We start from the raw sequence: 27,224 nt of genomic DNA, 5'->3' as shown, positions 1-27,224 counted from the left end.
TATTTTTTTTATTTTTTTTCTTCCTATAAGGATATTGAAGCTGACTGCCTACGAAATTATGAAAAGAAAAAAAAAAACGAGAAGAGAAAAACGATCTGCAAGTATGACGTGGCTCCAGTGTCTTTAAATTGAAACAATCCCAATCCTCCAAAATGGCCGCTCTAGCGTGATGAGGCAATCACGCGTTGTCGTATCGCTGACGTTGGGCGTGTCAATAATGAGCAGGCTTCCAAATGCTATGCTGGAGTTAGAACTCAAGCGCAAACCACAAGGAACCATGCGCACGGAACCCACGGAGGGATTCAAACAGTGCCCACATCAGCCAACCGGCACAAAGCAAAAACGTTGCATTAAGAGACACCAGTGAGCGACAACATTAGAACTCACACGTGCCAAATCTCATAAATTACAGTCATACACAGGATGCAGCAGTCGGTGGGTCTTTTTCCTCTTCTTTATCCACTTGGCCGTAATTTCCGGTTAAACGCCTCCTTACATCGAAAGCGCTCTGCCCGAACAAATCCTAGCGTCGCCAAAATATGTAGTAAATCGTTTCCTTCTCTAGAGGATCATAATAACTTCCGATACTCCAGATAGGTTAAAATGTGGAGAAGTTTATTTCCAGTAACAGATGACCCACGATGTGCTCTATCCGTGACTCAGTCTTCATCTGGATGTCACAGCGACATTCCAGAATCACACAGAGTCACACAGAACACTCACACTAATACAACATCTTAAACTTACCACAGACATGTAATGTAATTACATAATATACAACACTTACTACAATCACATATGCACAGGCCAATGGTAGATGTGGGCAAACCACTAAAGTTTCAATCCAGAAGCCAGCACTGGCTGAGCTCAAGGTCCTCTTGGACCCTCATGCCCATAATGAGCCAAGCTTTCATGTCATATGGGTGCCACCTCTGGTCTAACCATGTGCATCAAGAATACAAACAAAGCAATAACCTTTTGTGTAAAACAGGAAAAAAAGACACTCATCTCAAACCTGAAACCATAATACCTTTAAATGCTATTCTGGTATGCTAAGGCGAAACTCTTCAGCTATGTTAAAGAAATACACTTTTTAAAATCTTGGAGAGACTCTTATATTTTTACTTGTGTGTTTGCACAAATTAAATTACTAAAATATTTATGGCTTGCCTCAGGCATGGGCTCTTGGAGCCTAGCTAGACCCTCATTTATGAGGCCCCTTGAGCCGCCAGAACATCACATTTTGTGACGTTCCCTGGCGCAGAAGCCTGCGCGATAGTTATCAGGCAGCACTAAGCCACTTTTTTTGGCTTATTGCTGCCTGATAAATATTGTTCCCTTTAACATGGTTTTATGCATTAAAGGGGCGTTCCACAGGTTTTGCTGGGAGCGTTCCCAGCAACATCCATGGCTTTTTGACACTGCCCTAGATTTACGAGAAATCTTAAATCTGAGGCAGCACCAAAAACGTACGCCTCCCCGAGGGGAGGAGTAAGGGTGGCACAACGAGGAGAAATCTCTTTATTTCTCCTCGTTTTTTTCCTTTTTCTATGTATGCTGCATTCTGCAGCAGACATAGAACAAGGAAAAAGCCTCTTATGACTATTTTTGTATAGGAAGGTTTCCCTTCCTGTACAAAAATAATCATCCCTGCAACGCAGTTACCCTTGCACCATGGTGCAAAGGTGCCAACTGTGCGCTGGCGCAGGGGAAAAGGACAGGAATGCGCCGTATCTGAGAGCTAGGGCTCATTCCTGACCTTTTCTTTTTAGGTTCTTGGTTTGCTCTCCTTGATAATTTGTTGGCTTACCTACCTCTCTAGGCAGTAGTGCTGTCATCTGTAATGGAAAGTGACAAGTCAATGAACCAGCCCTGTTAAGTACCACGCAACTTGTGTTAGACAAAAGTATTATAGGTTATCTTACAGCATCCCCGCCAGACCTGCGTATAGTCATGCAAATGTGTAGCATTTGGCAGGGCAGCAACTGAGTGTATAGAAAAGGCTCACAGGGTGTAGGTGATGGGTGAGGATCATGGCATGCTTACATAAGAGTTGGCTCTGTTAGCACTGTTGTTGTGTTGATTTGGCTAACAAACACCCCGGCTCTTCTTTGCACAGTAATGTGAATTGCCGAACTTCATACTGACTGTTAGAGGAGAGCTGCTTTGATGAATGGGCGGAAGTGTGAATGGGATTTTTTAAACGTGTAGGAGCAGAGCATGCAGCTCCTTACTTCCCCAGCAGGCTAGATTGTATGCATCAGCTGGCAAACACCATAGCCCCCAAGAGCTATATGTCCTCTGTGTCCAAGGCTCCACTCTTTTTTTCCGAATGGCGTACTGTTCAGCTGGTCCAGAAATACAAAAGGATATCATTTTGATGAAAAAAGAAAAATATAAATTAATCTCAGATTTCTTAGCCAGATTTAACAGTCTGTCTGTGCTCCACTTGGGTAGAAGTTTTAAAACTGGAGCATAATTTGAAGTGTAAAAGGATTTACTCACAGTACAGCACATATATGTTTTTCTAGATAGGAATGCTTAGACTATAATGTTTGCATCCAAAGTAGTCGTTCTCTTGCAGGATATCTGTCCTGCTGCACTAGACAGTATTCTAACCTCCAGAAGTTGTACCATACATAAAGGAGGTACATTACACCCTTTTCAAATAAGGTGCATCAACATTATGAGTGGGGCGCAATTTCCATGTTCATCAATAGCGTTCAATACTCTACACAGTTTGCACTATTTCAATACATATTAGTGGAAATAGCTGCATTTTGTCAGACTAGAAAATGCATGGACCATTCCTTACTAAAGACACAATCTAATTGTTTAATCATTAAACTGTAAGATCATATATAATGCTCACTGGCAAACCTGTCCTGGTAGCCAGTATCACTTACATCCCAATGCTGGGAAGCCTGTCTTTAATTGGCAAACAAAACAACATATCCCAGAATGCAACTGATTTTTCCCAAAATAAAATGTCACATGAGCACACCAAAAACATTGAAATGGCACACATAGGCAGATTGAAAACGTGGCAGCTATGTATAAACTTTCCCAGGCCTCTCAGACATTCTGTAACTTTGCGAGACCCGGAAGGAGAGGCCCTCCCTCTCTGCCTGTGGCATCTCTGGTCTAGTGCTAAGAGGCTCAGGGAAATTCACACCTCTCCTGGGCCTCACAGCACAATACAATAAATGCGAGGCCCAGGGTTGAAGCTTCCTCTCCTTGGTAACACAGCCATGGTATACCCCTGCAATGCCCAGGGTCGGGGGCCCTCTCTTAGGCTTCGCAGCAATTGTGTAGTGGTGTGAGGCCCAGGATAGGTGGCCCGCCTTAGGCCTCGCTGTGATTGTGACCAAGGCAACAAATGAGGCACCCTCATGAGCAGCAGAGACAGTGTGGCTGTTGTTTCCTCCACCCCACCCCAAATCTTCTGTGAAGTGTGTTAATCATCACTCCCCCCCCCCTCCCAAACAATATACCTTGCCCTTTGAAGTGGGAGGTGCGAGGCCGAGCCACAACTGGCTGCTAAACTGTGCATGGATGGGGGGGGGGGGGCGGCACAAGAGGAGCACACAGCGTGGGCAGAAATAAATATGAGATGCGTGCTATGATCTGTGACCAAGTGATGCGGGGCCCCATGTGGATAAGGTCAAGGTGGGGCCCTGGGCAGTTGCCCACACTGCCCATGCCTTGCGCTGGCCCTGTTTGCCCTGAATCACAGGTTGTTGAGCCGATGCCGAGACTCGTACCTGGTTCCCCAGGTTTGAAGTTGGCTGATCTGGCCATTATGCCACATCCTCTCCCCACTTCCTGGTTAGTAGTTGCCTCTGTTTTAGGCGGCGTTAAAGGAGAAATTGGCTGGTGCATGCTGCCTCCTGAACAGAGCCCCGGCACTTATTTTTTTACGAATTGACCACTGCTCGGAGCTACATTCCAGTAAAAGAAATTCGGGCCAATATGCCACTCTAGACAAAAACCTATGAAAATTAGCTTTGGCCGTGACCCACTATGAGCAGTTCAGGCTGAAGTGCCAGACTAGATTCCCTCCACATGGGAACATAAGTAAACCAATACTGCACTCGGCCTACTAAGGCTTCACCCGTGAGGTGCAGCTTACATCCTGTAGTACAACAAGAATGCATCCCATGTCAGGTCTTAACTGTCACTCTTAAGATGTCTACTGCAGCAAACAACAAATTGATGAAACAAATGCTTCAATTAATCTCAGACACTGATGACTGTTCTGAGCCACATTCCATTCCATTTCTTACCAACTATACACTCTGCAGATACGAGCCACATTAGGCATTGGTGCTTTAAAGGGAACAGAGAACGAAAGACAATGGGGCTTGTTTATGAGCCCTTGTGTCACTTCTGCGCCGCTGGTGTGTCACTTTTTGTGACGCACCAGCAGGGTAAAAAATGTGCCATGTTGCGTCATATTTACAAAGTGATGCGTCACTTTGTAAACCCCTTCGCCACATTATACCTGTGCCAGGTATAATCTACGCAGTGTGGACGTTCTGACGCAAGTAAGATTTCACTGCACCACTTCTAGGACGCAAATGCGTTCATATCTTACGACTGCCTCACAGCAGGTGTAAGACTGATGCAGGCACATTTGAAATGAGATTTGCCCATGTGAAATGACCCATTGCTGGAGTTGCGTCACTTTTGTGACACACTCCAGCAATGCATCATGTTTGTGCATACAGATACGTCAGAAATACTGACGTATCTGTAACTCATTGCGACATGATGTGTCAATCTGTAAATATGACGCATCATTTGTGTCGCAAGGAGGGTGCAATGAAAAGTGACGCATCGCTGTTTTCATGCAGCGATGCTTCACTTTTCATGAATGAGGCCAAATGAATTGAAGGTAGTTGGGCAGGGTTATGATGATGCAAATAGGCACTACAGGGAATTAAGAAACAGGGCCAGTGTTAGTGCTAGTGGCGCCCGGTGAGACACTGTTTGTTGGCGCACCCCAATGACCACCTTATCGTGAGACCTTCAAGTTCCTCAGGAGCAGTACGCTCAAGAGGCCCACCTTCTGGCAGCTCAGACTCTGGTTTCTTTAATAATAGAGGTTCAGAATGGCCAGATGAGGGGAAGGGAATTTAGGGAGGGTACTGCGGGGAGGGAGACCTGAAGAGATACAACAGTACATTAAATACAACTTTCAACCCTTAATTCTAGTACATGCAAGTCATGTTTAAACCATGGTTAAATGAGAGACTTTCAGATTTACCTGTGAAAAGAATAAGATTGTCCTTGAAGAAGTGTCTCTTGGCCTTTTAAGTTTGTATCCTTTCTTTGACTTAAATTAACTGAAGGCCAGATCTACTCTTCTCACTTTTGCTTGTTTAGTCAATTTGCTTCATTGACTTGACTCCTTTATGAAAGAACATGTACCAACGACATATACAATACAATACCAGTCTTGTATACTGTAATTGTTCCTTGGATTATAGTACCATCACTTATTCCTTAAACAAAGTTGCCGGGCTTATTGTCACCGCCTTATTCCTTAGTAAATGTTTTCAGTAATGGCACCACTTATTCTTAAACAACGTTGCAGGGTTTAAAGTCACCAGTGTATTCCTTTGCAAATGGTTGCAGTGTTACTATCATTACAGGTTTTAGTTTTTGTGGTATTTAGTACAAATACTGTTCGTTTATTCAGCCTGTTCCTTTATTCAGTCAAACAAAAACGGGGCAAGAGTTCCATTGCTCTTTCGCTATCTCAGATGTCTGGCAACCTTCGTGCGCTGCTAAGCTAAACAGTATGCGCACACGGAAACAGGCAGGAATAACAATAAATGAACGCCAGTGAAGAAATATCTTACCTGCTCTCTGGCTCCAACGAAGTGTCCAAACCGGTTTACCTGCGGGCACAATCAAGAGTTCATCGCGGTCAGGAACGAAGCCGCCAGCACTGTTCTCCGACTTCGAAACTGGAATAATCCGTGTCCGGCGGATGGGCGTGGTTCCGTTTAAGGACGCACAACGCTCCTACGGTGGCCGCGGGTGCACAGTATGCGGAAGCGCTTCTCAAGTGATTTTGAACCTTGGGCTAGAATAAAACATAGGGCAATAAACAATACAAAGGGCACAATAAAAGCACAGGGGCAAAAGGAACAGTACAAGAACACCACATATACTTGTGCATAAGGTCATCTGTCACATAGGAACAGAAATGGCAACAGTCATGTTTTTGCCTTAACACAGTTTATGCCCAAATGTTCACAAGGTTGCTAAACGTTCAGACGCTGTATAGGAGGTTCATGACAGTCCTTCCCACCAAAATGAAGTCCACCCGTTAGACCGGGGCATTTGGATGTAATCTGTGAAATCTGTTGATGAGCCGGGGTGCATGTACTGCCTCACGGGGTTCCCAAGAACTCTCCTCAGGGCCATATCCTTTCCATGCAATTAAATACCATAACTTTCCATTATGGCATTTACTACTCAGTATTCTGTGTACTTCATATTGTTCTTGATTGCCTACTACTACTGGAGGTGGACGAAATTGTGCTGTCTTTGTGGTGTTCTTTAATAACTACGTATGGAATACTGGGTGTACAGACATGGTCTTGGGCAGCTTCAGTTTATAAGCAACAGGATTTACACATTTCAGGATTTCAAATGGTCTTATAAAAAGAGGGTGAAACTTGTATTTGTTCCTAAACTTGAGGTTCTTTGTGGATAACCACATTTTGTCTCCTGGCTTATATTCTAGAGCTGGTTTTCTTTTCTGATACGCATTTTGTTTGTAAATAGTTTTTGCCTTAAGAATATTGGTCCATAATTGTCGTACCAAGGCTGTCATTTCTTGTACCTTTGATGTTACAGATGGAATTTGACTTTTAAGATTTGGTGTTATAAATGGTAGAAATCGAGGATGATAGCCATGATTGGCAAAGAACGGGGACATTTTGGTTGAGTAATGGCTAAGGTTATTGTAGGCAAATTCAGCTTCCCATAACAAGGTGACCCATGAATCTTGCGTTTTTGACAAATAACATCTTAAATATTGCTTTAACACTTGGTTCACCCGTTCAGTCTGGCCATCTGACTCGGGATGGAAGCTGGTAGAAAGGTTACTTTGAACATGAAGGGCTGTGCACCAAGGTTTCTATAGGCGTGAAGTGAATTGAGCTCCACGGTCTGAAGTGATGGACTTGGGCAAACCATGGAGTCTGACCACATGTTGTAATAACAGTGAGACCAATTCAGAAGCCTGGGTAAACCAGAACAGGCCACAAAATGAGCAATTTTTTGAAAGTCTGTCCACAACTACTAAGATGGTGTTGTGTTCTTGATCCTTTGGAAGATCAGTAATAAAATCCATTGAGATGTCTTCCCAGACTTGGTTTGGAGTAGGTAAAGGCATCAGATAACCAGTCTTTTTGGTATGATCTGCTTTGGCTCGAGCACAGCTTTCGCAATGTTGTACAAAGCCAATAGTGTCCTTTTTCCACTTGGGCCACCAGAAGTTTTGTTGTACCAGTTCTAGGGTTTTGGCTTGACCAGGGTGCCCTGCTAATGGATAATCGTGACACCATCTCAATATTTGCGTTTGTAATTTTTTGGTTGGAATATATAGTTTGTTGTCCTGAAAAGGTAAATTATTACAAATAGAGCGTCTAGATTCCCGTTGTTGCCAAATGATTAATTTCTGCAATGGCATTTGTTCTTGCAGTTCCTCCAAAAACTGAATGGACTTTGTCACTCCTATTACATGATCTTGGGCAATCATAGGTATTGGGTTTCTTTTGACCTTAGAGTGATCTGTTTTGTTGAAGCTAGACAGAGTATCAGCTTTTTGATTTGCAGTTCCAGAACGAAAGGTGATAGTAAAATTAAATTCTGCAAAAAGAGGGTCCAGCGTAATTGACGTGGAGTCAGTGCCTTTGCACAGCGCAAGAATTGTAGGTTGCGATGATCTGTATACACTCTTATCAGGAACTTTGCTCCCAATAGGTGAGGACGCCACTCGTTAAAGACTAAATGGATGGCCAAAAGCTCCTTTTCTGCCACTGTATAATTAAGCTCTGCAGGAAGGAATTGTTGGGACAAATATGCCACCGGATGATGTTCGTGAGAACTGGAGTCTTGTTGAGAAAGAATTGCCCTTATCGCGTTGTCCGAGGCGTGAGCCTCTACAATGAGCGGTTGATCAGGATTAGGATGTTGCAATACAGAAGTGGTTGTAAAGGCCTTTTTGAGTTCTGCAAATGCTTCTTGAGCTTCTGTGGTCCACTGAAAGGCGCCCTTTTTCTAACAGTTTGGTTAATGGACTTGCTTTGCTGGAAAAGTGATTAATAAACCGACGGTAGAAGTTGGAAAGTCCTAAAAAGCGTTGAATGTCTTTCACACAGGTAGGGATAGGCCAATCTTGTATTGCCTGTACTTTACGTTCAGCCATGGTTATGCCATGCGGAGACAGCATAAAACCCAGAAATTCCACCTTAGAAGTGTGAAATTCACATTTTGATAATTTACAAAATAGGCTGTTGTTTTGTAAGGTTTGCAGAATGGTTTTTACGTCTTTTTCATGTTCAGACTGAGAAGAAGAAAAATTCAAAATGTCATTGATGTAGACAATGACAAAGCGGTCTAAATAGTCCTTTAGAACGTCATTAAAAAAAATTGGAACACCGCAGGGGCATTGCAAAGCCCAAACAGCATAACACAATATTCAAATAAGCCGTATTGAGTGCGAAACGCAGTCTTCCATTCGTCACCAGCTCTGATGCGCACTAAATGATATGATCCTTGTAAGTCTAACTTGGTGTATATAGTAGCTGATCGTACTTGATCGAGAAGAACTGATATCAGATGTAACGGATAACGATTCTTTACTGCAATGTTATTTAGTGCTCGATAGTCTATGCAAACACAAAAAACGCCATTACTCTTAGGAATAAAGAAAAGAGGAGACACAGCTGGTGACTTAGATGGTCGAATGAACCCGTTTTTTAAATACTTATTCACGTAAATGCACATGTTCTTGTTCTGTGAGAGCATATATTCGACTGCAGGGTATTTTCACTCCAGGAAGTAATTTTATTTCGCAATCGTACGTGAGATGTGGTGGCAAGGTCTCAGCTTTACTCTCGCTGAACACATTTTGGAATGCGTCATAAACGGAACACAGTTTATGCCCAAATGTTCACAAGGTTGCTATACGTTCAGACGCTATATAGGAGGTTCATGACACACCTCTGTACGGATTCCCTTATTGCCACCCTTTAACAGTGCCCCTCAAGTCTCCATAACCACGCTCTCTCAGATGCATTTAATTAGTTTTATAGCGCCGCACATACCAGTGTAGGGTTTAGGAGCACCTTACATCACACACAAATTACACAGAGACAATCAATCATACATGTGTAAATCAATTTATAGAAAATGTTACTCAAGACAGAGGACTACAAGATATTGGAGTGACATGTCATCTATATTGGTAGGTAGTATAGTTTACGAGTGCCTGGTCTGAAAAAGCACAAACTCAGAAGTCAAAATTTAATACCATGGGTGAGGGTTGTTTCTACCAATAAGAGTCGATTTCTACCCAAAGGAACCCTTTTTTCAACTTTCTGATAATGAAAGACCGGGGGAGAAATCATAACCTGTATATTAAGCAGTGCACCCCCAGCGACCATTTTGTGTTAATAAGTCAGTGAAACCAGCCCCCCCTTCCCCCCTGAGACAGCAGTAATCTGCTGTAAGCTGTTTAAACTGTGTTTAATAGGGACTGTGCACTTCGTTTTTTGGCCCGGAGAGGGAGTAAAGCTTTATACAAATAGTGTTGTTAGAGGACAAGTTTGTTAGGGCCTTACCTGCAGAAGTCCAAAGTGTGGATTGAGCCTGTCTGTCTCCTAGGAGATTTCTGAATAGAGGGGCAGCTTCCAACTTCCTGGCCAGCAAACCTTGTCTGAGGTAGCTGGGACCTTATACAGTCTGATATTGTTTGCTACATGTGTACACTGATTGGTGGTTGTATCTGATGTTTCTATTGGATCAGGGTTAGTGTCCTCATTGGTTGGGTATTTGAGGGTTTTTATTGGTTTCTGGGTCTTTGATTCAATCAGTGTAGAGTTGGGACTAGGGCTAGGGTTGGGATTTCTATTGGAAGTAGGGACTAGGGCTTCCTGTGTTATTGGTTGGTGGGACTAGGGCCAGGGTTAGGCTTTTAATTGGAGGTAGCGATTGGGGCTTCTGGTGTTATTGGTTGCTGGACTAGGTGTGGGACTAAGAGTAGGGTTAGGCTTTCTATTGGAAGTAGAGATCAGGGTTTTTTAAACTGTTTGGGTGCTTGGACTAGGGCTAAGATTAGCTGTAAGGTCCTGGTCTCCTATTGGTTCTAGATTTTAGGGCTAGTGTTGTGATTGTATAGTGTTAAGGCTAGGGTTCCCATTGGCGGAAGGGGTCACCTGACTACTAGGGCTATAAACATCTAAGGCTTAGGGCATCTCAGCCCGGGCGTCGAGGCTAAGGGTGGAGAGGACAAGGGTGAGTGCCTGTTTGAGCCTGTTTGAGACTGGTCGGGACCTGGGCCAGAAATGCTGTCCATTTTCCCATTCATTAATACCCACCCTATGTATGTGTCCCTCTGTATATAAGCATTTATTTTCACTATAGATATGTACCTATCTTTGTATATTGCTTTGTATAAAAATGTAGAAAAATATTTATATATCTTCTTTGGTCTACATGTATGTGCTTCCATTGTGCATCTACGTACCTCCATGTACTTGGATCTGTGTGTCTGTTACTTTTCACCTGATAAAGCATATCCAAGCACTACCCTATTTCTTATCCTGTACCTCTATCAATATCTTTAATCTGCATATACTTACCTCCTTTATGCATCTATATACTTTTAATGTACTTCTGGATCTATATATTTATCACTTTCTTCTAATGTAGCATTTCCAATGCACTACCCTATTTCTCAGCCAATACGTCTCTCAATATTTCTTCTAGCCTAACTTTATGACTCATCTCAAACTTCTTTCTACTACTCTTTCCAATGCACTACCCTATCTCTCACCATATACATCTATCATTATATCCTCTACATCTACTCTCTCATTTATCCCAAACCCCATACCACTACTATGTTCCCCAAAATAACCCTTTCTTACTATGTTCCCCAAAATAACCCTTTCTTGACTCTCTCCTACTCTACCCCTCCTTGCATCCTCTGACACCTCTTTTACTATACCGATCCCCCAAAACAAACCTTTCTAAACTCTTCCCTCTGACTCTTCCCCTCAAAAAACCCTTTTTACTCATCGAAAAAGCCTCCTCCTACTGCTTTGACCTAAAAATAAAATCCTTCACTCTTCTATCCCTCCACTATCCCTTTTAATCAAAATAACAGACTAACATGTTCACTTCTCTAATTCCATATTCCACTATACTAATTCACCACTAATCCTTTATGGGTTCCAGAGTAGCGCGCTATTCGCCAACAAAGCATTTCAACACCTTATCAGGGTTACAAATGCTATATAAATGTAAACCTTTTTCCCTTTTTTACCCCTACCCAACCCTTCTCAATCCAAATAACTGACTAACATATCCACCACTCAAATTACTTCTTCTTTCACTATACTAATTTTCAACACTAATCTTTATGGGTTCCGGAGTAGCCTGCTACTCGCCAGAAAAGCGCTTCAATACCCCATCAGGGGTAACAGGCGCTATATGAATGCAAACCTTTTTTTCCCTTCTATCCCTCCGCTGTCCTTCTCACTCCAAATAACTGACTAATATCCACCACTCAAATTACTTTCATATTTCACCATACTAATTCAACACTAATCATTTATGGGTTTCCGGAGTAGCGTGCTGCTCACCAAAAAAAAGTGATTCAGCCCCCCATCAGGGGTAAGAAGCGCTATATAAATACAACATTTTTTCCTCTTCTATCCTTCTGCTATCCTTTCGAATCCAAACAACTGACTAGCATATCTACCACTTAAAATGTACTTGCATGTTTCACTATACTAATTCAACACTAATCCTCTGGTCCCGAAGTAGTGTGCTACTCGCCGAAAAGCGCTTCAACGCCGCATCAGGGGTAGTAAGCGCTATACAAATGCAATTACAATACAATACAATAATGCTTAACCTATATCTTGCTATTTGCATGCAGCTCTTTGATGACAGTTAATAGCTCACTGTTCTATTTTAGGATTTTTACTTCTAAACTGCAAGTAACAAAAGGATCTCTCTGACACAAGCAGTAACTCACTGACCTATTTATATTATATGCATTTTGTGATCTGCATGGTACACATTGTTTGTAGCAGGTATATTAAGCCTCTGCACTACTTTATGAAGAGCTAAAATTTCCACTGGAGAAAACTCCGAGCTCTCTCTAGGGAGAACATTAATCACCTGCGTTATCTTGACATTTCTATTGTTGCCTGCAAATTGCTGGAGGCAAGGAATGTCTTCCAAACAAGATCCCCCCGGCCCACCAACTCAGCACTAGTCGCACCGCCTTAGCGCTGACCCTGTTAAGGAACCATTCTCACGTAAAATAAGAATTGACCAATCCAATAGATGTGGAACTTTCCTGAGATAGTACTTGGTATTAGGTAGGTTACTTTGATTGAATTGCCTCCAGCTGCCCCTTGAGAAATCCAACAATGAAGCAGCATCTTAGGCTACAAGAATATGGAAGATTTGATTAAGGCCCATTGCTGAACAGACTGAATTATTAGAGTCAATCTGGCTCTATTACAGCCAAGTAGAACAAATGAACGTGTTAGTTAATTAGTGAATGACACTTTCTTTATGGCAGATTAATTATTTCAAACAACACACACATCCTAAACAGAAAAGCTTTAAATCATCAATTAAATGTTGTTTTGTCAGCAAAGTGAACACATTGAAGTACACACACTGTCTCTGAAATCGAAGCTGCACATCATGTTGTGTCTGCTGTCTAAAAAAAAAATTCCTGATGCCACATCACCAATAACTAATGGGAACACAAATGGGGAAATGTAACAGTTCATGAAACAATATTGCTTTGATGGCCAACCCATCAAAGCAATCAGGAACAGCATGTGAAAGCCAAGGGCATAAATGGGCTGATGCAAAGCCCACAATCTCTTTCTGTACTTCTTCTTACTGTACTGTAACTATTTGAAGAATCCTTACAGACACCAAAATTCATTGGTAAACAGGCCTAAAAATTATATTGTTGTTCACTTCAGCATTTTATGACTTTATAGAGGAACAGAATTCAACATTGTTTGATTGGACAACTCCATCAGAACTGGTAATTTATTCTTGAGTTACAGTAGAGGATACGCTATCGCTGGTATACATTTCAGAACACCATGAATCTTAAATGCATTGGAATATCTTGCAGCAGTGATGGAGGCAAAACCAGAAACACAATTTGAATAAATTGTGATTGCCACATCAGCATGAATATCACAACGACAGAGCTGGAGAATAAACTCTGTTATAATAGCCAGGAAAATATATGGATTTGTGCACATCTGCTATGTATCTCAAAATCAATACAATTTAATAAATTAATGTTAACTTCCCTTCACCACAGAATCATTTTCCAGAGACTTTTGTTGATCTCCTGTTTGAAATAAAAGAGACACGCTGTCGTCCCAAAGACATCCAGAAGCCTAACTTCGCACTCAGTGCTTGTAGATACAAGAAATCGGGGGTAAGTGAATCAGAACATTTGGCTGACCCTTTAACTGTTGTGACATTAGATTTAGGAAAGTTAATTTACTATTCTTTATAGAATGTATCAAAGTCTTATAAACAGAAAAAGGCTGTCCAGATATGGCTGTTTCAATGCGCACTGCGGGTACCCTACTGTGATTATTGGTCTCTTGTGGATATTATTATAACTGTAGTCTTTGTTCCCTGTGTTTCTTTGCCATGGGTGTTTCAGCCTGTGGTGGGCTCAAGTTTCTACCTACAGCTAAAAGATAGTATTTGTCTCTTCACTGATCACTCCAGTTATGAATGACTAATTTTGTTGATTCTGAAATGCAAATTCCATCAAACATACTATATTTATATATATATTCACTAAACACAACAAAGGTTGCAGGGACGTTATAGTTATGGTCAGATTTTACTCATCTAAAACCAGAGAAATTCAGCTGCTATAGTTAGCAGAGTTAACAATGACACACACCCCGCAATGCCCTGCTTATGACCTCACATATTATATCACTGATGACATCACTGATGACATCTCAAATGACATCACTGAGGCATGGCTGTCTCCTTGCCTGAAGCCCCCACGGTACAGGCCGGCTACCGCCTCTGCGGAAGCTGGCAGTGCTTTTTACACCTACGGAGCTGCTGACATGCAGCTCTCTGGTTGTCAAAAGCAAAGTGCTCCACTTTGAATAAGTGAGAGCATAATGGTCTAGCTTTTTCAAACCGGAGCACTCGTTTGCTGTGGGATTTCAGGAGCAGTGCTCCCACCATTCCATACCAAACTGCATTGTCTCGGGTGTGGGTCCCCAGGGCCATTTACTGCTCCAGGAGGGGCCCCCTCCTTTTTTTAAAATAGCCCCAGGGAGGCGGTTGCAGCCTGTGCAGTGGGGGGGGCATGTGGCCCCTCACATTTTTGTATACTAGCCCTAGGGAGGTGACAGTCACCGGGCTGCGTGGGGGTCCCAGAGCCCCCCAAGCATCTTTTTTCAGTATAGCCCCAGGGAGGTGGTGGTCCCCGGGGTGCGAGGGTGGCCAACCACATTTGCAAAAAATAGCCCAGTGGAGGTGGCAGTCCCTGAGGCTACATAAGGGGGGCCCCCATGCATTATGACTATAATCAAATATAGTCTCAGGGAGGTAGCAGTCCCCGAGGCTGTGGGGGGCCACGTGGTCCCCCCACAATTTAAACTATTAGCAACGGGAAGTGGTGGTCCCCGGGGCTGCACGAGCCCACGAGGCCCCTCATCTTTAATTTTAATTGCCCCGGGACCTGACCCACCCAGGGGTCTAAAGTAACCAAAGCACAGGAGCCCGCCTGAACAGGCCTAGGGGGTCAGGGTGTTTCTACCCTGCCCCCTTTTCTTGTTTTTTAACGTTTTTGCTTGTGACTCGAATCAACCCAGTCACAAGATGGCTGCTAACAGTTCCTGGTTTGAAGTGGTGGCAGACAATCAGATTTCAGGCACGAGATCGGGAGGGTTTGTGAATCCACCGCGACCACAGTTATATATCTGAGCTATCTTTCTGCCAAATGTAGTGTAATTTCTTTCAGCAGTTCGGGCTGTAATCGCATCAAACGTTTCCTATGGAAATTAACATGGAGAAATAGCATTTTGGGACCCCACCTTTTTTCTCGGCCCCCCCTGATGGATCACTGTAAGATTTTTAACACAGCAGCTGACGTGACTGCACCATTAGTTTTGAAAAGCTTTTTGATCATATTTTGATCATATTTACTCCCTAATATCTGTTACAGTTCTAGTGGTGAACTATACAGGGATTGACAATATCTCGCAAACTCCTCTGCAATTTCCCCATTTTTCCCGATCACTCTTCCTGACTCTGTCTGCAGCTCATGGACCCTGGTTCTTTCCTGCTCTCTCTTACCCAGCATGGCCAGAAGCTGCACCACCCTGTCTCCCACTTCATACACCCTCCTTTGAGTGGTGAGAGTAATGCTGAAGGCTGCATTTCTGACGGATCTCTATAATCTTTTTACTTAAGTCAGAGTTTACTGTGCCTTTACGGGGTAAGAGTCCCCCCCCCCCCCATTGTCTGCCAAGTCCAAGATTTCTCCCTCTAGCCTATCCACCCATTATTGTTTCCTCTTTTTTTTCCCCTGCTATCAACGACATGGCTTTGCCCAGCAGAACTTTCTTGTAGGCCTCCCACAGCATGACCACTGACTCCACCGAAACCTCATTTTCTTGGAAGTAGAGTCTGATGCTATTCCGTATGCTGTCCATAATGACCTCATTTTTTAAGTACCAAATGTCCAGTTTCCATCCTCCCTTGATCTCCGAGAGAGGACTATGGAGTTCCACCCATAGGAATGCGTTGTCTCATATCCCTTTCACCATGATTGTAGCATCTCGGAATACTGCCAAGGATGCATGTGTAGTGAGGAAGTAATCTATTTGTGTGGAGGTATGGTGGGACCCTAGAAGTATGTGAACTGGTTTATCCCTGGAATAAGAGTCCGCCAAATGTCTTCCAGCCCCATGGCCTCCTGAAAGTTCTTCAAGACCTGTTTTGGGGGCCCTCTTCCTCCTAGGAGATTCTGATCTATATCATTCTCAAGGATATGGTTGAGGTCCCCCTAATATAAGAATCCCCTCCAAAAACTGCAGCAGCACAACCCCAAATTCTCTTAACATTTGTGTTTCAATGTAGGCGGAATATTCACTGCAAATACATTTAAGTTAATCCCATTCCAGGTACCAGATTGGGCAACATATCACTCTGACCATGAACCCAGGTACCCTCCTCCCTGCCCCCCCAGCAATACAGGGTCCAAACTACCTGTCAACCCCAATTCGCAGGGGGCCTGTCACCCTAACAACCGCATACCCATCATGCTAACAAGAGCTCCCTCTTGTCACCAACTGGTACACCACGGTGATTTCCCTTTGGTACAAGAATCAAGTGTCCATCATCTGACACCCTGTGGCGGATCAGACAACTCAGGAGACCGAGGGGGTGTTTTGATCGCTTTTATTTGTCTAGTCTTTCGTTTACGAATGGGGTGGGTCTATAGTATGGTAGGGGGGCTTCGGTGATTCTTTCCCTGGGCTCTCTCCTTCCCGCCGTGGTCCTTCCTCTCCGGATTCTTCTACTGTGGAGGTTGAGTTGTACGGTTCTCCCCAGGTCCCTGGGTCTCACGCGCTCAAAGAAAAGGAAAGAAAACAGCCCTGAGTACTCGGTTTTCGGCCCGATGTGATTGGGGAACGGGGGTGAGGGAACACTCGGTGCACTGGCAGTCAGAATTTCATGTGAGGTGGTGCTCAGGAAGGGGTGTGACGGGATGCATACACCAACACGGTACTGTCTAGTGCGCGGTTGTCCCCTTAATCGGTCCCTCCCTTTCTCTCTCCCCAGCCCCGTATGCGCTCTCGTACCTTGGAGAGCCACGCTCCTCCGTGAACGTGGCTGGGCGGCTCACGGGGTCGTTGGCCTCCTGGCTCTCGTCGCTGGGGTTCCACGTCGTCTCCGGCCGTCCTCTGCTCCTCCGTCGCTCCTCTGCCGTTCCCAGTCTTGTCCGTACTTCTCCCGATCTTCTCCTTCGCAGTCTCGCCTTCCTCTCCGCCAGTTCTCGATTTCCCGCTCCTGTTCCTCTCAAATAACTCCTTCCACTCTCCGGTGTCCACGCACACTGGATGATAGGCTGCACTTCCTATATCCGCCCGGGCTTCCTCGTCATCACTGTTGGGGGTGGAGCTCTCCGCACAGGCCTGCCAGTTAAAGGAACAGACACCAGGATCTTCTGTTAAGACGGGTGTCGGTGTTCCTGTAGGGAACCACTCGTTTTGCTGTGAAAAAGAAGGAGGGGAGAGGGTATTGGTCAGAGTCTCAGCCTGGACGCCACGCTTCTCAGTCCGCTTCACCCCGTGACACACCCCTTGCCATGTGACATAATTTCTGCAGTTTACTTACAGCAGACAACTGGGAACCCAAGTGTGACGAGGCAGAGCACCTTTTCAAGTGCCTTGTTCTCATGGCTATATGCACCTGAAGGAATTTTGATCCCCCATCTGACTCCTCATCCTTGGAAGCAATAAGTTCAGCCACCAGCTCACCACCATCCTCAACGCCTCCATAGCCACAGACACCTTTCCTGATGCTTGGAAACACTTGGAGGTCAGACCTCTCCTCAAGAAACCCATCTGCAGACCCCAGTGATTTCCAGAACTACAACTCCATCTTGCGTCTCTCATTTCCCATTAAGATCCAGGCGAAAGCCATCAACCTCCAACTTACCGAACACTTGGAGAGAAACCCTTTCGCAATCAGTATTCAGAGCCAACCACTGCACCAAGATGGCCCTGACTTCTGCGACAGATGACATCTGCATCCTACTCAAGATAGGAGAGTCGGCCGCCCTGATGCTCCTCAACCTTTCTGCAGCCTTTGACACTGTCTCCCAGCAAACTCTCATCAAACATCTACACCAGATTGGAATCAAAGAAGATGCTCTTAGACGGATGGCTTGATTCCTCATGGAGCACACCCAGAGAATCCCCCTCCCTCCCTTCACCTCACAACCCTAGCACACCATCTGCAGCTTCCCTCAAGGTTCGTCCCTCAGTCCAACCATCTTCGATATCTACATGAAGCCACTAGCAGACATCACCAGGACCCACGACATCAACATCATCTCCTATGTCGACAACACCCAATTTGTCCTCTTGTTCTTAGATAACCCCAGCACCATGAAATTCAACTTCCACATCTGCATGAAGAACTTTTCAGCCTGGATGAAGGACAACTGCCTTAAGCTCAACATTGATAAGACCGAGGTGCTGATTTTTGGCAGCCACACCACCCTCGGGAATGACTCCTGGTGGCCATTAGAAGTCGGAACCACCCCCTCACCGAAGGACCATGCCTGCAACGTCAACATAATTTTGGACAGCAAACTCTCCCTGAAATGACAGGTCAATGCCGTCTCATCAGCCTGCTTCCACACGCTCTGCAAAATCTTCAAGTGTCTCCCCATCAACAACAGGAAAACGTGACGCAGGCTCTCATCACCAGCTGTCTGGACTAAGGCAACTCACTCTATACAGGCACCACCAGCGAACTCATGAGAAGACTTCAGACAAAACAGAACGCAGCACTCAGACTGACCCTCAACCTTCTCAAAAGGACCCACATAACCCAGGACTTGACAGACTTCCACTAAAGCTCTATCCAGAGAAGATGCCTTTTCAAAGTCCTGAACCACGCCTACAACGACCTTCATGACCTAGGAACTGCATATATCAACTAATGCTTGAACTTCCACCAACTTACTAGGATCCTCCCCTCTGACAACCTCACCCTCGCACAGACACCGTGCATCTGCCGCACCAGAGGACGCTCCTTCTCCCACCACGTGACCAAGTACAGGAATGCCCTCACCCTACACCTCTGAACATCCCCCTCAATGACAGACTTCAGGAAGAAGCTCAAGACCTGGCTCTTCGAATGAAAACTACAGCCCAGTGTGAGAAGTTGGCCTGGTATATGCTGCCCACTAGTTAAAGACTGCACTTTGCACCAGTCCAAACTACCCTTATTGGTGATTAGGTTAAAGACAACCTTTATTAAAAGCTATCCTAGTGGTAGCTATGGAGAGCAGCCTTCAGGCTAGGTCTCAAAGGAATGTAAAGCAGCTTGGTTTACCAGATTATAACCTCCTGAATGACCAAATGAAAGGAGAACCACACAAGGTATATATAAAATATATGTATTTATTTCTAAACACTCTTTACTAACCTCTTTATGAGATTAGAGAACAAGGCACACAATATTAATACACTAGAACAACAGTAAATAGCACAATACACAGTGGGCCCCAGGGCAGACCAAACCATATATTAAGAAAGTGGTATAACAACCACGACTTGACTAGACACAGTGCCTAGAGCACATAGAATTACTGGGACCCCAAGGAACCACCCAAGGTAGTGACACAGGGGACCCATGGGGGACGCGTGCAGTGTGAGACCACAGTCACGAGCTCCGTACAGTCCTATGGGAAAGTCGTGGTTGGAATTTTAAAGATTACGGACACTTAGGAGAGGACTTTGAGCAAACCCTTTCAGACTTAGAAGGTTCTAAGGCCAGCACCCATGTGAGCCCCGGAATACTCGTGTTACCTAACCCAGGGAAGCCGGGTGTATAGGTGTCAAATGGTGTCGGGAATCTTCGTCATTTTCAATGGTGTGATGCTGCAAAGTGCTGCTGCCGGGAAGTTGAGAAGTGTCCGGTGTGATCCAAGCCTGGATCAGAGCTGAGAAGAACCTGAAAGCAGAGGGGACAGAGTCTTGGTCACTTCAGGGTGACCAGGGGCACGATAGACCAATGCCCACCAATGTCGGGTGTCAGGTGAAGCTTGACTCTGCAGCCACGGGGACCAGGAGACGTCGATGACAACCAAAGTCCGCAGGTGAGCAGTACCACGAAGGATGTTGAGTGCTGGAGGGTCAGAGACCAACAAGCCTTGGCAACTGCAACCCACGCGGTTAGAGAAAAGATGCTTCGATGTGGACTAGCAAGGTCCTGAGGACTCCCCAAGTGAGGGAGAGTCAGGGCATGTCTGGAGCAAACAGGGAAGCCCACTGAAAGTTAAAGTTCCCTTCTCAGGGACCCACAGGTCGACAGACCAGGGATCGCGAAGGGACCTCGAGAGGAATCACAAAATACCAGCCCACAAAACACTTGTGGAGTGTAGGCCGGTAATCTTCGGTGGAATCACTGCTCGGGTGTGGACTACAAGTAGCCCAAAGCACAGCCTCAGGGATAGCCAAAAAGCATATGCTGCTGCACATGTGCACGGTGTCCAGGGGTGCGGGTTGCACGATCCCCACAAGGGATGCGGGTCTCAGGTTTGCTGAGAGCACTGGTCAGCCTCGGGGAAGCTTGGGAACCCACCTCCTGTGTTGCAAAATCTTCGGAGTCCTTCAGGAGCTGCGTAGATACAAACCGGTCAGATGCGTTTCAGGTGCCTGGCTTGCAGGGGAGTAACTCCTTTACTCCAAGGGAGATTCTTCAGTCATCCAACGTAGTGTAGATAGTTGAAGTACTTGGTTTCTGTAGCAGAGTTTCGTCCAGGTAAATCCAAAGTCCTGTAGCCAGCGGTTCCTACTTTATACCCAAGGAGAGGTGGGACAAACTCTGGGGACCCACCTATGGGAGGGTCAGGACAGAGAGGTGGCTACACCCAAGTCCTTTGTCCAGTTTTGCGCTGGGGCTGATAGCCCTTGCAACTGGTTTGAGCTGGACTATGCACAGGGACACCAAATGTGCCCCCAGTGCAGACATCAAAGCACTCTCAGAGTGCACCCACACAGCCTCAATACACTAAAGCCTGTCTGGGAGATGGTCACACCTCCCTGTGACAGGAAACCTATTGTCCAGCCTTCCCCTGACGGAGTTTCGTCCAGCAGGAGGAGGGCAGACTCGTGTCTGTGGCTGGCAGCATCCATTTTGTGATGCCAGGGTCTGTAAAGTTGGTACCGGGTGTACCGGTGCTGTCATATTTCTCCCTCTAGTAGGGTGGAATCATACCTCCCACACCAGTTACAGGTGTGGAGGTATGATTCCAAGGTGTTTGACACCAAACACAACATGTTTCCATGCAGCCGTTTTAAAGTTAGCCTTTACCGTAAGGTTATAATGCACTTAAGTATATATGGTTGGCTGCATCACAAACAACCCCAGAATATAGGTGCCGAAGGCTGTCAAGGGGCTCTGCTCATGCATGGGCACCCTCTCACATAAAACCCAGCACCCTACCCTCAGGATTGATAAGGCCTGCCATAGGGGTGACTTATAGGTTTATATGTGCAGTGAAAAGGATAGATATAGTGAACCTATATCCAAGTAGGGGTGCGTGCACCACCTTACAGAGGCTGCTGTAGCAGACCTGTTGTGTCATTTTGAATGGTCTCCCAGGAGTGGCATAATACATACTGCAGCCCCTGAGAGGCCTCTGTGGTACCTATGCCCTGGGTATATAGTATACCATATACTAGGGACTTATAAGTGTACCCCAGAATCCAATCTGGAGCGTACCTAAAGTACATGATCAACCAATTTAGGGAGAAAGCAGATAGACTAGGGTCCTGATAAGCAGGATTCCAGTCAAACTAAGTCGAAATCCAGCAAAACACCAGGCAAAAGGTCGGGGTAACCATGCAGCCAGAATCCATTTTCCTACATCCAGCACCTGGATACTCTCACTGGTGATAAGACACGCTCTAAAAATCCAGCATGATTGATTGACAAGAGGGGGCGGGTCTTAAGTCTACCTATGGTCCCTCCGTCCTCCTTGATGTCTTTCTCTGCCTGGACTTCTGCTTCCCCCCATCCAGTCCTGGACACTCAGTGCTACATATCAGTACATGCTACATGAAGATTAACATCTCTATCCCTGTGATGCACGTAGTGATGGCTCTTGTCGGGGCCCTGGGCCATGGCGGTGGGACAGGCGCTGTGTTTTCTATAAGGTAAAGAATTTCAACAGTCCTTTGGGCTTTAAAGTGAGGAGTATTAACTCTTCAAAATAGCGCAACACTAGGTCCCTCCGCCCATTCCAAACATCAACCACGCGGATGTTGTTCTATCTGCAGCAGCCCTCATTGTCCTCCAGTCTCACCTGCCCTTCTGCACTCTCCTTTAGCAGTTGTTCAACCTTTGCTTTAAGAGTTTTCGACTCATCTTTAAGTGGGGCAACGTTTTTTCGGTTTGTGTGGTTCTCTCATTGACCATTCTCAAGTCGGTCTGTAAAAGAGAGATCTCAGTAGCAACAGTGTATATTTTCGAATCTAGATTCTCCAGCGTTGCCCGCATGCAATGCATAGCCATTGCAGCCCCAGTTCAGACACAGCTGAAAGCCCGAAACCAGTCCCAGGATGCTTGTTTCCGGTCCAGGGAAGACAAGGCTTGCCAGTTCGGGCTGGACTGTACCCATGAGGCACAGGGTTAAGACTGATTTGCATATAGCTGGGTCTGAACTGGGGTGGCAAAGTGAGATGGATTTAACACAGATCTGTGACTGGGGGTGAGTGTTTGAAAAGTTTCAGCACTCCGTCCATCATCTCCTTGTGTTTGCTGGTGTTTGCAGCGACATCTGCCCCAACGCATGTTCTTACTTCTGAAGGGGAATTGTCGACAGGCAACCCCTCCACGTACCAGGGCCCAGCACCCGCCCTTATGAGTCAACGTGGAGAAGAAAGCCTCAGGGGGGTAGTCACCGCTGCCTCCCAGGTGTAAGAAGATCCCCACTCAGGTTATCTCCAGCCCACTCGTGGCCTGTCTCTCCCTCCCCCCTGGCCTTACCCCACCAATCCCCGTTCCAGCAACAAGTCCCTCTCTGGCCGCAGTCACTACTTATTGCAAAATGCAGCATGACGATCCAGCAGATAAACTCCTCTATTGGTATGGCATCAGCCACAAGGGGGGTCATCGCACTGCACAATTTGTTAGCCGGAAGGACACTGTCCCCTCGCAGTGGGCACCATCTTCTCTTGATATCTCCTGCTACTCAGGCCTTCCCTGGAGTGGAGGACCGCGGGTGCTGTCTGACTCAAATGTCCCTCCTTAGGCCTTCACTGCAATCTTGCGCACAGATAATGACAGCCGGATCTCCCTACACAAGGTATTGCTCACTGGGCAGTTGTTCCAGATGGCTCCCCCGCTGCTCAGTCCAGCTTATATTGTGGGCTGGGTGCTTCTCAGGGAGCTGGATGGTGTGCGGCTCCTTTGTGCACTGAACCAACACAGAGTCCCTCCCAAGAGGACACACCCAGCCTCGCTGAATGGGACCCTGCAGGCCGGTCTGGCAACTGCAATCAGGACAGTTGCCGTCATCTGCTTGTGCTGAAGGCCGCACACTCACTCCCGCTTTGTCTGGTCCCATGCTGCCTGCTACAGGACCGACAAAGGTAGCCGTGTGCGCCTCTCCTCTTCAGACGCCCGTGGCAAGGATTGACAGGTGTCAGCAGGATAATGAACGGATCTCGGGGGACATTATTGAGCGCTCCCTCAGGGAGCTCTAAAGAAGAGCAGCCATCTTTTCCCACTGGTCCAAGTATATTTTCACACTTGCACACTTGACTACACTATTCGTAGTTAAAACAACGTAGAAAGGGCGGAGGGGGTGGGCGCATACTTCCTTACACGCCAGCACTCAGTTTGCCCCGATGCATCATAATAAATGCAGTGCATGATAACACTTTCTAGCACCCCCAAAAAAGTGTTGCTCTCTACTGAAGAAGGACACTTATCCTGAAACACGTTTCTAGAGATACACAGCACTGGCTGCACCAACAAGGGTGAAAAACTAAAGCCTGACTCAGAAGAAAGTGTTATCATGCACTGCATTTATTATGATGCATCGGGGCAAACTGAGTGCTGGAGTGTGAGGCAGTGTGCGCCCACCCCCCTTCCAACTTAGAAAGGGCCACTCCAACGTTCATCCAAGCATTCCTCGCGGAAATGCTTGCAGATGAGGATCCAATCCCCAGCATTCAAGCCATGACATGGACCATCTCTGTAATTGTCTGTGTCTGCATTTACCTGGCAAGAGACAGATTTTAGCACATCAGCTAGACCTTTACAAAAGTCTAGAACACTATCATCAGTTAATGAAACTAATTAGGCCCACTAGGAATTTTGTATTCCGCTCATGGAATTGTAGAAATATGGCAACTCCGTGTTACTCTTGTAGATCGGAGCACACGTCAAATTTCGCCGGTCAACGCATGACTGAATTTTTTCCCCATTCGAGCAATGCGATGACAACAGGAACAATACACGGTTTCAGAATGGGAGCTGGCGAGCGCGAGCAAGATCTTGCATCCCTTAGCATGATTTCGGGTTGCGAGGAGGACCTCCCGTGCAATTTTCTAGCATGGGCGGTCATGAGCATTTGTGGTCAGAGGGCTGCTTCTCAAATAGATTTTCTACTTGAAAAGCAGAAAAATCAACTCACAATGATCCTGCCCTTGTCCACTGCATGGTACAGTTCGCACTGATTCTTCAGTATGGAACACGCTACCAGTACTAAATTACTGCGCGAGCAGTGCGATGTGCATTTTTCCACCCATTTTAATGAAAGTCTGCAGAATTATGGAGTGAAATTCCAAAAGTCCTGCCCAAGCCTAAAACTAATGCAGCTGAAGGTACACGTGCAAGTCTCATTGACCTTCCCATGATGACGCTATGGGACGACAGTCCTGACTTTCTGTTTGAGGTACTTCTCATAATCAACACCAAGGGAAGTGCTTCCGGCCACTTCAGGCCTATTGAGCCACAAACCTTTGCCAACTTATTTTTTAGAGTTCCGTTTGTTTTTTCAAATATGCCAGAAGATTGGGGTTGATAACTGCAATGGAACTTTTGCTTAAGCTCAAAAGCTGTACAAATAATTTTCAGCACCTCAATCTAAAAATGAGTGCCACGGTCTGTCTCAATAGAAGTTGGGATCAAATCTCGGAAATTACTCCCTTAACTATAATTTGGCTGCTGTAATGCTATCCGCTATCCTTCTGGGAAATGCTTTGACCCATTTTAAGAATAAGCAGACTGTTAGTAAGCTATATTTAAGTAAATTGCAAAGTGGCATCTTAATGAAATCTGCTTGTAGTCTCATAAAGGAGCCTTCTGATTTACAAATGTGATTCATAACAGTAACTGTCTTTTTTTCTTGGTTGTTTAGGTGACAAACCAAGCACCTATCAATCACACATTTCTTCAGCAACTTGTCAAAAACCTGGGTTCTCCCTACATTTCTGAAATATCCTGAAAAGACTATCTCTTACAGCATGATTCTGATTATGCAAAAATCATACAAATCTTGATAGTACTTTTTGTAACTTAGTCTGTCCCATTTTAATTTCTCATTATCAGGAGCCCTCAACTCAGTCAATTAAGTCTACAAAGAATCCATAAATAGCAGTTCATATTGTTTGCATTTTGTGTACTACCATCATACATAGATTGTTCATGTTCCTCTTGTTGAATGACAGTCCCTTCCTACAGGCCACAATACCTTGCCATCTGGTCAGCATACTTGTTATCTAGTGTGACCAAAACCTTGCCTGTATTATGGGCTTGACATTTCTCACTGCCACTTTTTTTGGTTTCTGAATAGCATCCAACAAATCTAATATGTACATACTGTTTTTGATGGGAGCACCTTAGGATGTCAAGAACAGAGCTGGTTGTACTCATGCACAACACCAAATCCGTACTGACTATCTATATAAATAGTTTAATTCTAATCTTCTGAAAAGCAGCAAGATCTAGTTAGAGCAACTAATTCTGCTACTTGTGCTGAAAGTCACATATGGTAAATAAGATGCCCCCAATGTCTCACCAACAAGCAATGTCGAATCTAAGTTATCTAAAGAAACTTCTTTAATGTCTGACTTGGATTTGTGCATAACTTAGTCAACCTGATGCAATCGTGCTTTCATTCATCATCAACTATGCCTTCCCTGTCCTCACTTTTGTCTGAAATCGAAAGCAGTGTTGCTGGGTTTAGAACATTGCATATTTGAATTGAAATGTTTTCTGCTCCAAGTATTACCTGCTCATAGTGTATCAACCTGCTGTTTGTGTTTTTGTCCTTATTAATAGAATGGAATCTAAATATGAAACATAAACAATCAGGGCATGACCCATCACAATCACTTCACTTTGCTCTATTGCCAGGCAAACTGCTGCAACCAAATTTAGGCATCCGGAAAGACTTACAGCAACTGGGTCCAGTGCTCTTGACATGTATTCTATTGGACACATTAGTCATCTATGCTTCTGAGAAAAGAATTAAAAGTGCACTCCCATCTTTTTCATGACAAAATAGGTAAAAAAAATCATAGTGTAATCAGGCATGCCGAGTGTGGGTGCATGGCACAAACTCCATTTAATTTTTTTTAATGATTCAAGGCAATTGCCATCAAATGGTACCAGATCTTGTAAATCATTACATGTCAACCTTACTAAAGGCTTTGCAATCTGGGAAAAATTTGGAATCCATAGTCTACAGTAACCAAAATCTCCCAGAAACATCCAAACCTCCCTCTTGGTGGTCAGGGGATTTAGTTTCAGAATGGCAAAAATGTGTTCCTTTGAGACTTTTCGCACACTTTTCTCAATATGGTGTTCGAGATAAATGACTTCTTTCTCACAATACTGTATTTTTGTTGGAGAGACTTTATGCCCAATTTCTGCGAGATGATTCAACAATGCAATGGTGTCTAGTTTACAATTCTCCTTTGTCTTATATGCCAACAACATGTCATCTATATACTGCACTAAGACTGAATTGCATGGTAATTTCAAACTCTCTAAATCCTTTATCAAAATCTGAGAGAAAAGTGAAGGACTCTCTTTATACCCTTGTGGGATTCTACATCACAGGAATTCTTTATTCAAAAACTCAAAGGCAAAAAAGAACTGTGTCTCCTTATGCAATGGTATAACGCTTG

At 44.9% G+C, this 27,224-nt stretch overlaps 1 protein-coding gene across 2 annotated transcripts in view; it reads left to right on the top strand.

The window, feature by feature from the left end:
• Positions 1 to 27,224, top strand: part of LOC146796185 (uncharacterized) — a 307,863-nt gene that overhangs the window by 54,956 nt on the left and 225,683 nt on the right. For both annotated transcript variants that reach the window (XM_085628610.1, XM_085628611.1), the window contains exon 2: positions 13,616 to 13,735. In XM_085628610.1, the coding sequence (XP_085484736.1) occupies positions 13,616 to 13,735 (120 nt within the window). The remainder of the gene's footprint in view (positions 1 to 13,615; positions 13,736 to 27,224) is intronic.

Source organism: Triturus cristatus, chromosome 10 (assembly GCF_964204655.1).
Source record: "Triturus cristatus chromosome 10, aTriCri1.1, whole genome shotgun sequence".
NCBI lineage: Eukaryota > Metazoa > Chordata > Amphibia > Caudata > Salamandridae > Triturus > Triturus cristatus.
This window is presented reverse-complemented; position numbering and strand designations above follow the sequence as displayed.